The sequence below is a fragment of the Lycium barbarum genome, chromosome 5, assembly GCF_019175385.1.
Source record: "Lycium barbarum isolate Lr01 chromosome 5, ASM1917538v2, whole genome shotgun sequence".
NCBI classification, from domain to species: Eukaryota; Viridiplantae; Streptophyta; class Magnoliopsida; order Solanales; family Solanaceae; genus Lycium; species Lycium barbarum.
The window spans coordinates 60,726,428-60,738,891 of record NC_083341.1 but is presented as its reverse complement, the minus strand read 5'-3'; the positions used below and the strand labels follow the sequence as shown (position 1 = coordinate 60,738,891).

The window sequence follows — 12,464 nt, the reverse complement described above, 5'->3', positions numbered from 1 at the left end:
CTCCTATGAGATTTTCGGGGGGTTGTGTTTCATCATCATCATCATCATCACCAATTTCATTAAAAGTGTCGGTAAAATGTTGTTGCATTGCCTCATGACCTAAAAGTGGATTATTTCCACCAACATCAATACCTAAATTAGGTGTTTCTTCCACAAATGTTTCCTCATTAAGCCCACCCCTAACAATACCACTACTACTACCGGCACCACGTCTATATTAAAAAAAAAAAAAAAATCACCGGTTTAACCAGTCCGGTTCCGGTTTTACCGGTTTAACCGATTTCCGATTTCAAAAAAATCGAAATCGGACCGGTAAGAAATAGACGGTTTGAACCGGTTAAACCGGACCGGTTGACGGGCTTAGTTTGGATCCACTTTTTTCGTGACATAAAATAAAAAGACACCTCACACAATGAGGAAAGTTATTTGAATCACAAAACAAATTATATATTTTTTCAGAAAAGATGATGTATGGGCAGCCGTTACATTGAGTTGATTAGTATCAACGCTTGGCGGGCCCCTCGCAAGTGTGTGTATATATTATTGGAACCGAATGGGCGCGGCAAAACCAGCTACTGTGTCGGAACTATTTGGATGAACATTTTTGGCAAATCAACAAGTTAGTGCTCTTCCATGCATTCTCAACTGTTCAAGATTAACTTATTGTATGTAATTAACTTTAACTACGTTTTCACTTGATCAAAAAGAATTATTATCAAGTCTTGCAAAAGCTAACCAAGGAAACACAATCCAAACTGTTGTTTAGAGAAAGAGAGAATGTCCGTCTCTTGTGTGCTGGGTGTTTTGCTAAAATGCCAATTTCAACACTTATTTAGGTAAAAGGCCATAAGTCTCAAAGAATTGGCTAAAATGCCACTATTTGTGACATCATCAAATGAAGTCTCTCAAGTTGTCAACCCTAGACCCATAGTTTTAAAAAATACAAAACAGCCCCCCAACTACCAACATTTAATTACCCCAATTGGAGCAGCCGAATTTTTTTTGTTCCCCCCAAAAACGCGAAAGTCGAAGCTCCCCATTTTTTGTACTTTTCCGACCCCGTTACCGGCTTTTCATCTGAAAATCAGTCCCAAACGACGGATTTCTTCTCTACTTCAGTCATTGTAACTTAAACCTCTTAGAAATTATTGAAAAGAAGCTCGAACTATTTTCACCATTGTTGTCAAAGCTCTATTATCATGTGCAAATTTCGTCTGCGTCTACTGGTAGTGGAGTTCGTTTTGGGTTCTAAATCCTCTTGTGGAGTCAATTCTCCAATAAAGGAGCTGTATCCCTGCTTTTGTTTTTTGGTCTGGATCTGGTACTGTTGTAAGTCTAGTCATCGACCAATTATAGACCATAGCAATAGTCTATTATATCTTTAGTATGACGTCGATTGGAGAATATGTTATAGTAGGTGGTGATTACATGGGTGAATGGGTGGAGACCCCAAAATGTTGGAATTGAAATTCTGCGAGCAAGGTGACAGTGCCGATCCCTGTGCGTCACAATGGTACGTATAACGATTTGGTTGAGAGCGTAAAGGAAAACGGGGAGTTAGATTGTGAGCCCAGCGACTTGCACATTAGTTATATGATTAATGGTCTACTCGCTAGGGGAAAAGCTCACCCTTCTTTCATAACGAATGATAGGCATGTGGTATTGTATATGCTTGATGTTGCTGCTGATGGTTGTAGACATGTTTTGAGAATAAATGTTGTTGGGAGGTCTCAAGCAACGACAACATCAGCAGCACCACCCTCACCCCCACAGCAGCCAGTCGATGCAAATTCAATGCAAAATGAGAGCATGGGTGATCATTCAATAGATACAGAAGATCATGATATTGATGTCGAAGAGTGTGATGGGCAGCCTAGTGGATCACAAACCAACCATGTCTTCAATAATGGAAGTGATTTTTACATTGAGCAAACATTCGATAGCAAGGAACATTTAAAAAAATTGTTGAAGAAAGCTGCAATAAAGAGGCCGTTCGGTTTTCCAACGATCAAGAGTAATATCAAATACTATAAGGTGGAATGTGCATCTCCTAATTGTGGGTAGATGTTGCAGTGTAGTAAGTACGAGAGCTCGAATATGGGTCGCATTTACAGGTACGTTGGGGAGCACACTTATGGTGTTGAACATATTAGGAGCGTTCATAAGCATGCCTCGTCACATGTCATTGCATCAGTCTTGATGAATGACTATACTGAAAACAAAGGGCCATCGACAAAGGAAATCCAGAGGACGGTTTTCAGGGAGTTACATTATAAACCGAGCTACTGGAAGTGTTGGAAGGCTAGTATAATTGCTAAGAACTGGGTTAGGGGGACACTAGAGCACGGGTATGGTTGCTTACCAGCTTATTCTTACATGGTTAAGAGTCTAAATCCGGGTTCTAGAATTTGCATCAGGCTTTCAGATGCCAACAGGTTTTTATATTACTTCGTGTCTTATGCAGCTTGCATTCGAGGATATACCCACATGAGAAAATTTATTGTCATTGATGGCACACTTTTATACGACAAGTACAAGGGTGTCTTGTTGTCTGTCGTCGCACAGGATACTGAGAACCATGTCTATCCTATTGCATTTTGCGTTGTGGACAAAGAGCGTGATGATTCTTGGACCTACTTCTTCCAGCAGCTCAAGTTTATAATCGCCGATGAACCAGATTTTTGCATCATCTCTCATAGACACGAGAGCATAGCCAACGGTATTTCCAGGACGTATAAGCATGCTCACCATGAACTTTGCATGAAGCATCTTTCTGAAAACCTCCGAAAGAATGTCCAATGTGGAGATTCTCTTCATGCATACTTTAATGCAGTAAAGGCATATAGTTAAGAGGAGTTTGATGAACATTTTTAGCAATTCAAGGATACAAGCCCTGAAGCAGCTCAGTGCCTTGAGTTTGAGATTGGATTTGAAAAGTGGAGCAGGGCACATTTTCCAGCCAACAGGTACGATGTTCTCACCACAAACATTGTCGAGTCGCTTAGTTGAGGGATGAAAGAGAGTACCCCGTGTCTTCCATATTCACTTCCATTTCTAGAAGGTTTGCTGAAATATTCAGGCAGAGGTGTGCAGATATCGGCAATTCAAATAATATATTTGTGCCTTCGATTGAAATAACGTTAAGGGAAAAGATGACTGAGAGCGATTCCTTATTTGTCAGCAATATAAATGGGGATGCCGATGAGTTCACCGTTATCGGCAGTGGCAGAACTGCCAAAGTCAATCTACTGAATAAAACATGTTCTTGTAGAGAGTATGACTTGGTGAAATTACCGTGCGCTCATGCCATGGCAGCCTTGAGATTGAAGTATGGAAATGGATATGGTTCAAGCATCTACAAGTATTCTTTACCGATGTATAAAGTTCAGTCTAACATCCTTGCATTTGCTGAAACTATCAATGTAGTCCCTCCAGAGTCTGAATGGTTTGTGCCCGAGGAGTATACAAAGATGTACATTGCTCCACCTCCTTATGAGCCCAAACTTAGAAGGAAGAGAATAAAGCGTATCCTTGGCATCACGGAATCTTTTAATCCCAGAGGACGTGTAAAAGGGAGGAGAAACAAGTTCTCACTTTGCAAGGGAAACGACCACAAGAGAACAACGTGCCGAAATAGAGAGGGATGAACTTGATATATTTTTCAATGTATTTTTCTTGTACTTTGCAGTTTTTGGTTCTTCAAATAAATATTTTAGAGAATTGAATGCCAATTCAATTTTAATCAACTGTATAATGGTTTATAATAAACCACTACTGTGTTCTATATATCTACTAGGTATAGTACATAATTAACTTAGAAGCTAGTCTACAATAGACCATGTATATGATCTATAATCGCTTTAAAAGCCTAGCGACTGTCGAAGCACCAAATGTCACGAATAAAAATTCGAAAAGCCTGCGGTTATGTCTAATCAAACCCATATTTTAACGCTACCTCCATGCGTATTTACACGCATCGCTCATCCATTGGCCGACGGTTCACTAAACTAAGGCGATGAGTCTATAAATCGCCTGAGCCTATTTGAAAGTTCATCTCCTCACTCTTCATCAAAAACACTCCCAAAAGTTGATCAAAAATGTCGAGAAGGATAAGAAATAGAGATGCAAACCGTCACCCCCAGTACCGAGCACCACATCCTGAGGCGCTACTCCTCAGGAACGATTTTCAGAGGCTTTTTAGGGGCCTTGGCGAGGATCGTGAGTGGTTTAAAGCTGCCATCCGCAGAATTATACGCATGTTGTGTGTGCTTCTAGAGCTCAAGGGTGTTGACCCCGATGCTCTGATCACCCCCCCCCCCCAAACAATCCCCCTAGTTTAGTAGTTTTTTAGTTTATTTTTGTTGGGTGGTGTTTGGGGGTGCTTTGTTTTTTGTAAATCCGCCTATATTAATGAAATCAGCCTTTGTTATGATTTTTGTATTCTTCATATTTTCTGCTTTCTGTTGATTTAATAAAAAGCTATTTGGATCATGTATATAGTAGATGGGGACTCTAATAATAATAATAATCAATGTTAATATAGTGTTAAAATAGCATCAAGTATTTTTATTTATTTTATTTTATTTAATTATAGCCTTTTTAGGCAAATATTTGACGATTAAAGACCATTGCTTGCTCTAAAGCTCTTTGAAATTAGTGTATAATGGATGGGGACTCTCATATGATGTATTAAAGTGTTACTACATTGTGTAAATAGCATCAAGTTTTTTTATTTTATTTTATTCAATTATAGCCTTTTTGGCAAATAATAGTCCTGGTTTATATATCACTACCAGTAGAGTATAGACCAACTATGTAATCTACAATATACTATACCCTTTGGCTATTATAAACTGATGGTCTATGATAGACCTATCCACTCTCCCCTAGATTTACGCAGTTCGGGATTTTTTTTGCCTTTTTGAGTTTGGGGTTTGACTTTTTATTTTTATTTTTAATTAGTTTTACGAGCTTTACACTTGTGCCCATTCACCAAGCTTCTCATTCCAAAACAGTCCGCTTTATTTATGTGGTCTATAACCGATCATCAATATGGGATAAATATGGGGGTCTATAATAGACTATAAATCGTGGTTATTATAGATATGGTATTTGTTTGGTTATTACTCCACTCAACAAACATCATTAAATCATGTGTATAATGGATGGGGACTCTCATATGATGTATTAAAGTGTTATTATATTGTTTAATTAGCATCAAGTTTTTTTTATTAATTTATGTTAATTCTATCATAGACCAAAGCTTATGGATATTTCGACTTATCATTATTTCGACTGACGGATTTTTTTACAACGGTAATAAAATTAGAATTTTAAACTTACAACAGTTACATTTAGTTTCATCCACGTATAAAACAGACCCAAAATGCCAAAACTCCTCCATTGTCTCTTCTCTTCATCAAATTCTTTCATCAAAATCACAAAATGTCTCAGCTATCCGAAACATCTCAACCAAATAAACCCAACAAATGTTTCTGCAGTGACGACGCTGTCTTGAGGACATCACACATCCCAAAGAATCCAGTCGCAGATTCTTTACTTGTGTAGTTGGAACTATGAATTTCTAGTTCCTAAGGCATTTTCTTTACGTGGTTTCACTACGAAAAAAGCCTCTAATTGATTGGTGTTTTGTTTAGGAAGATGGTGGTTGCGACTATTTCAAGTTTATTGAACCCCATCCCGATAGAGTAGCAAAGAAATCTCAAAAGAGCCCAGGAGGATCTAACTCAGCACAATCTAGATTTATACCCAAGTTTGAAATGCAACAAAGGCTCAGCGAAGCTGAAGAACAGAGGGATCACTTGATAGTTCAGCTGAGAGACACTGAAATAGAGAAGGATGAACTAAAACAGAAGTTGATGGTTGCTAAAGAACAGAGGGATCAATTGTTGTGTGCTTCATTAGCAATGTTATGTTTGTTATTTGGAAATGTGTAATGGGTCTGTAGTAGGATTGGGTCTTTCATTTTGGGGGTATGTATGAAGTATTATTAAGAATATGAAGCAAATTTTATTTATATGAGTTTGCATATAAATCTTATTCATAGTCTATAATAATAATAATAATAATAATAATAATCATTGATTCACAGTCGATAATCATAAACATTAACTCAAGTCTATAATAAACAAAAGCACATTCAAATCCACAGAGCAACAACAGAGTCAGATACAAATGTTGCAATCCTCCAACCTTGTCATAAATTACCACTTAAAAAAATTTGCCCATCCAAATTCACAAGGCAACAACACAGTTGTCATAAATTGTTTGTTAAAACTTAAAACAGTTAAAAGTAAGCAATAAAATTGTTTGTTGACATCCACCACACACAAATTAATTGTTTGTTAGAACCCAAATATCAAATTACTCCTTCGTGGAGCTATTAATTTCCTCGACAACAGTCGACACAGCTTTTTCGGCGTCGAACACAACATTAACTTCACTCGCCACACTAGGGACATTTTTTCATTCTCAGCTTCAGCAACAGGGAGTTCTTTTTCCTTCTCAACTTCGGCAGCATGGACTTCTTGAGCAGTTGGCACATGGACATCTTCAGTAATTGGCACATGGATATCTTGAGCTTCTTGTAGATCCACATCAACCTCATCAGCAGCTTCATTGACAGTCTCCTTCTTCTTCGTCGCCTTCTCGCTCTTTCTAATTTTCCCCCCTCAATATAAGCGATAAGAACCTTCAAAGACTCCTCAATCTTCTCCACACGCTGCTTCAGCTGCTAATGCTCCACCTGCACTGATGGGCCCCCACTTGGTGCATCATGGCCCGTAGATGTCCCAATACCAACATTATCTTTTGCGGCTGAATTACCACCAACATCTTTCGAATGATTATCCTCGGCCTCTTGAGTATAGTCATCATCAAAATGCTCCACGAACTCCTTCCACGACCTACTAGAAGCCTTCGAGGAATGTTTTGTTGTAATCAAAACAGTCACGCCTTCAAGTTCACGCTTCAACTCATCAATGATTGGATCATTACGTTGACACCTAATTTTCACCTCATAATACACATATTTTAATTCTCAAAGTTCCCGAGCCAAGACAGAATAAGGATACGGTTTCGAAATTTTAAAAAGTCTGAAATCCCGAGAAAGTTGTGAAAACTGACGTTCAAATTGTTTAAGTTGTGAAATTGACATATAATTGGTTAAATTGTGAAATTGATGTTTAATTGTTTAAGATTGTGAAAACTGACGAATTTAAGAAAACACGAGCTATTTACTCGTATAAGTGTAATTCAAAGAGAAAATGCGTATCCCGCTCCGTCTAATTCGGGAAAATTGCTAAATTAAAATAACGTACGAATTATGGCTCATTTTGGCCGCATTTTTTTTTTCATTTTTAAGTATTATCTAGAATTATGCTAATATCGGGCTCATTTTAAAGCTCGTATTTTTAAACTACAAATTGTGAATTTTGTTCCTTACAAATATTATTTTATGAGGGTGTTTTAAGTTAATACGTGGTTTGAAACTATGTAAAGAGTATACTATATTTTAAAAAAAAAAAGAGGGGGGGGGGGGGGGAGGGGGAGCTTAAGTTTCAATATTTCACTTAACCCCACGCCCCAAAAAAAAAAACCATTCATCCTTACAGCCAAACAGACCCTAAGGGCAAGGAACAAAACTACCCCTTCACCGGAAAAGTGCCCTTCCACGTCAATTGTACTACCACAACATTGGTAATATTGATTTTCTTTCTCACTTTTTCTTTTGGTACCATACGAATCCAGGAACTCCACAGCTATTATTGTCCTTTGATTTTCGAAATTCAACCAAAATTGAAAGTGGGGGAAGTCCCATATCGTTATTTTGCACAAGATTTCTCATGTAGTCCCATATCGTTAAGTATGATCATCATATGACACCAGATTTGTCATGTAGTCCTACTCTGACTCACGAACTGTAGGGATGAGGTAAGGGTGCACCATCTACAAATAAACAAAACATTAATATTAAGCTTATCTTTTTCCGAAAAAATTAATAATCGACTCCAAATTTATACCTCAACAACTCCAGCTCTATTCTTAAATGGATTTCCTTTGGCGAATTGCTCCATTTTCTTGGTGTGCCACCTAAGAATCCTAGGAATAGGGAAAGTAACCTCCTCTGATTTCCCAGCATTCCTTCCAAGTGCATGAAAAGCTTCATATGCCCAGACCTGTAATCACAGAAATAAAAGCTGAGTGAAAAGAGTGAAAATAAACAAGACACAATCTACACTCTACTGCACCAGTGATTTATAATATTTACCATGAATGCCCAGGGGAAGCCATAAAGCGCATATGATGCAACCTTTTTCTCCGTATGCACTTGGTGGTGCTTGGGAATGTCTATCTTGTTCTTCAAGTAGTCCAAAGTGAGTTCAAATGATTCCTTTCCCTAAGGATAGCTCTTAAAGAACTCCAAATCGTCTGTCATTTTTATCAGGTCATGCTCTACACCCTTTGACACATCTTTGGCAAGCAATATTGTGTGCACAAACCACACAAGACAACATTTCATCTTTTCCTCTTTGGTCAGCTTAGGCCCTCTTACCACTGCCAATAGCTTTTCTGCAGAATTTTTTTTATTACGACAAACTTTTGCGCAGAATCCTGCCCCTTTCTTAAGTACCCTTTCCTCTCTAGTTCGGGTGGGATATGATCCCTAGTTTAGACTAGTGATCAAAGCAAACTCATTCAAGCCAAAACACACAGGTTTTTCATTCACCAAGAACCACATCTCACGCTTCTTCTTTTCAACCACATGACGAAGAACCATATAGTGCACCAACATTCCATTGAATCTATTGAAGTGTTCTGATATTTTTCTAAAGTGACCAAAACAGGAATGCCTAAACATTTTCCTAAGTTTATGATCTTTTAGGGTTCTTTAAAATCATCAAGCAATGTCAGCCTACTCCTAACGAAACTTTTGTTGGAAGCGAATCATAATCATCTAGCCAATTGATCAGACCATACTTGTCGACATTAATTGTCTTTGCACAATATGGCAAGGACAAGGGATCATCATTTTCATCACCGCCAAACCCCTCAAAAACATGGGGATCATCTCTTTCACCTTCCTCGACACTATACTCATCATTATTCTCCTCTGAGTACTCGTCATTTTCAGGTTGTACAGTTTTTCTTCTTTTACCTTCTCGGCTAACTTCTTTACCTTTTCTTTTTCTATCGTCAGATGTGGCCCTAGAACGGGTTTTGAATTATGTGCCCTCCTCTACCTCTACATCTAGCCATTTTTTATAATCTATATACAAACAATACAGTGGCGTTGATCAACCTCGACAAAAAAATAAGAATAATCAACCAAAAGTCTATTAATAGACCATGATATGTTTGCAAAAACAGAAAAACAAATATCGAAACAAGCAAAATAAGTAGAAATAACACAGATTTCTAGCAAAAAACAGGCGAAACTTCCAAAATTTTGAAAAAGAAATCTCAACTTTATGAACACTAGGGTTCTATCGAGTTTGTCAAATAATAACAACTTTCATGGCAAAATGGAGCTCTAAATGCTCTGGAGGAGTTGCTAAATTAAAGAAAATACCTGGAATGGACGACAAGAACGTTACCAAGACTGGGGGAGAGGGAGAATTCCAATTTGCATTTCAATTTTGTTATAGCGGGAGTTGGGGAAGAACTGAGGAGAGAGAAAGGGGCTTTTGTATATTTTAATATAAGTGAAAGGGGAATAAGTTGTGAACTACAAAGTTTTTAAAACTATAAAGTGATCTCGGGACCACTACCCTTAACCCTAAAATGCACTACAAGAAAACATGAAATTAGCGACGGACAAAATTTCGTAGCTAAACAGCAAAATCCCATGCTAATCTCATTTATCTATGGATTAGCGACGGATTATAAGAAAATCTAATTAGTGGGGAGCTATTTAGCAACAGATTAGCTAGGAATAACCGACAAATGTCGTTGCTAATTCCATGTTCTCTTGTAGTGATGAAAAAATAAAGGGAAAAGAAAAGGAGTGGCCCTGTTGCAAATTAAACTAAGAAAGTGGCTTCTTTGTCAAATATTCTCTTGTGTATAAGGTCGCGAATAAGTAAAGCCCCTTTTCTCCTTTTTGATCTATGTTTAATATGAGATCAACTTTTCCAATTTCAAATAAGCCAAATTTAGTCTATTTTGGGGAGCGATCGGGCTAAACGATTTGCACCGTAGTCAGTCTGAAATCGCTTTTAAGGCAGTGCTTGCCACGATGCAGTTGTGATCCTATAAGTTGATTTTATCCTTTTGTTCATTTTACTGATTAATATTGTTAATATTTTCCAACAAAAAAGACATTTTTATAGCACATTGAAAGAAGAAGAAAGAGACAGATTTCGTAAAGCAAAAAATTTTTGTAATTCAAATTATACAGTTAAATATATAGCTGTTCCGTTTTATTCATTTGGAATTTGTTAGCCTAACCCATAATAAGTGTGTAACTAAGTAACTAATCAACAAATCCCATTAAATCTTTATGATATTAGCAATTGTTGAAATGCTGAACTTGATGAAACATATCAGACTGATAATTGGACAATATCTGTCTCTACTGGTCACAAATAATGATACAGGCTTAACCATGCGATGAAATTACTATTTGGACCACATATGCACGAAATGAGGGGTTGGGTTCTTTTAGTTTTTCCAAACAAGCTACTTATGCATCAAATCCGGTCGGAGCACTTTGGAATCTAACCAAATTTTACAAATAAGTCCCATATCCCGAGCTACCAGAAGTTTCAAATCATGATTTATAGCCTGTTTAGCCAAGCTTCTAAAAATAAATTATTTTAAAAAATACTTTTTTCAATAGTATTTTTTAAAAAAGTATTTTTGGTTAAAAGCAGTTTGTGTTTAGCCAATTAATTTAAAAGTAATTTTGAGCAGCAATTAATGTTTGGCCAAGTTTTTAAAAAGTGCTTCTATATGTATTTTTTCTCAAAAGTACTTTTTAAATTAATTGGCCTTTTGGGCAAAAACTATTTTTTTAGCTTATGAAAAACTAATTCTACTACTGCTCAAAAACAGTTATTTTCTCCCATAAGCTTGGCCAAACACCTCATTTTTTTTAAAATAAGCATTTATTAAAAAAATAAATACTTTTGGAGGAAAAAAAAACTTGGCCAAACAGGCTATTAGACTTCTAAAAGTAAACACGGTCGGTCATCACATGAAAAATGATATCTCAAGTGCAAGAGCTAGCTTACTACTGATCAGTGAGCATATGACGCAGAATATCTGTGATTACATAGTACAATTTACAAATTCAGATCTGAAGATCTTTCCGGCACATGAACGAGTTTGAACAATAAACGAATTTTTAATCATATACTACATAATATATACATTGCTGATCGTCGTCAGTTGTAAAGAATAATCGGACGAATGCAGGGAGACAACCAAACCAAACCAAGTTAGTACAGTTGCTGTTACATGGTAGTGTTACAGGAAAATAAGCATAATCACAATTTGTGCATGGATTGCAGATCCTTTATGTTGGCACTGAAGAATCAATCTCATAATTACATTCCAAAACACAATTATATATGGTGACAAGTGCAGAGAATATTAAGATGATAGATGGATCAGGTTTCCCTCTCTACTTAATTAATTAACATAGCACATCTCTTAATAATTAGTAACTTTATATTAAATTTATCATCATCGCAATTATATATCTAGGCGAGAGGAATCTTTAGCATACATCTGTTTCTTAACATTTTGGCTTTCCAATAATCCACACAACCTCCCCATATTTCGGTGTGTATAATAATTGTATTACGAGTATAGTGTAGTATTACATATGTTTCCTTTGGCAATGTACCATTTTTGTTTTTTTTCTCTTAGAGCTATTCCTGATGCAAGGAACAAACACTGACAGAGAGAGAGATTGGTTACTTAAACAAAATTAAATCACATCTAACTAACTATACCCTTTCTAGACTTTAGCTAAGATCATTTTTTTATGATCTCTGAAAGTTTTATGATGTTAATGTTAGCCCAATATCCATTTTGTATTGTAAATTTTATTCACTAAACATTAAGATGTGTGCATAAATACAGTATAGCTAGTGACAAAACATCGTAGAATATATTATACAGGCATTTACTAAAGTTTAAGTATAGAATGAGTCTCGAACAAATTCATGAAGCATAAAAGTATATATATATATATATATATATATATATATATATATATATATTCGCATTCAGATATTATAAGTAGAGGATATGTTGACATGGTGTCATGCCTATAACATGGGGAAGCACGTGTTGATGACCTGGCTCAACTCCACGATAACCATCTTTCTATTACTGTTCACATCGCGAGAAATTTTCTATCTCTCCACTGTTTAAAAATGAAATGAGAAAAGCATAAAAAAAAATTAGACTGCTCCTTATTACTCCTATTTCAC

At 36.5% G+C, this 12,464-nt stretch overlaps 1 protein-coding gene across 1 annotated transcript; it reads left to right on the top strand.

The window, feature by feature from the left end:
* The first annotated feature begins 2,097 nt into the window (after window positions 1–2,097).
* LOC132639434 (uncharacterized) lies at window positions 2,098–5,957 on the top strand. The gene is made up of 4 exons (XM_060355877.1): window positions 2,098–2,832; window positions 2,875–2,966; window positions 3,080–3,566; window positions 5,658–5,957. Exons 1-4 carry the CDS (start codon window positions 2,098–2,100, stop codon window positions 5,955–5,957), a joined length of 1,614 nt encoding a protein of 537 aa, XP_060211860.1.
* The last annotated feature ends 6,507 nt before the right edge of the window (window positions 5,958–12,464 follow it).

Bases quoted from the DNA above. Each gene is read 5' to 3' on its own strand.
- LOC132639434 (XM_060355877.1), top strand. From the start codon at position 2,098: ATGGGTCGCATTTACAGGTACGTTGGGGAGCACACTTATGGTGTTGAA. The intron at 2,967-3,079 runs GTACGATGTTCT...TGAAATATTCAG, and splicing joins GCACATTTTCCAGCCAACAG to GCAGAGGTGTGCAGATATCG. The intron at 3,567-5,657 runs GTAAAAGGGAGG...TGTTTTGTTTAG, and splicing joins CTTTTAATCCCAGAGGACGT to GAAGATGGTGGTTGCGACTA.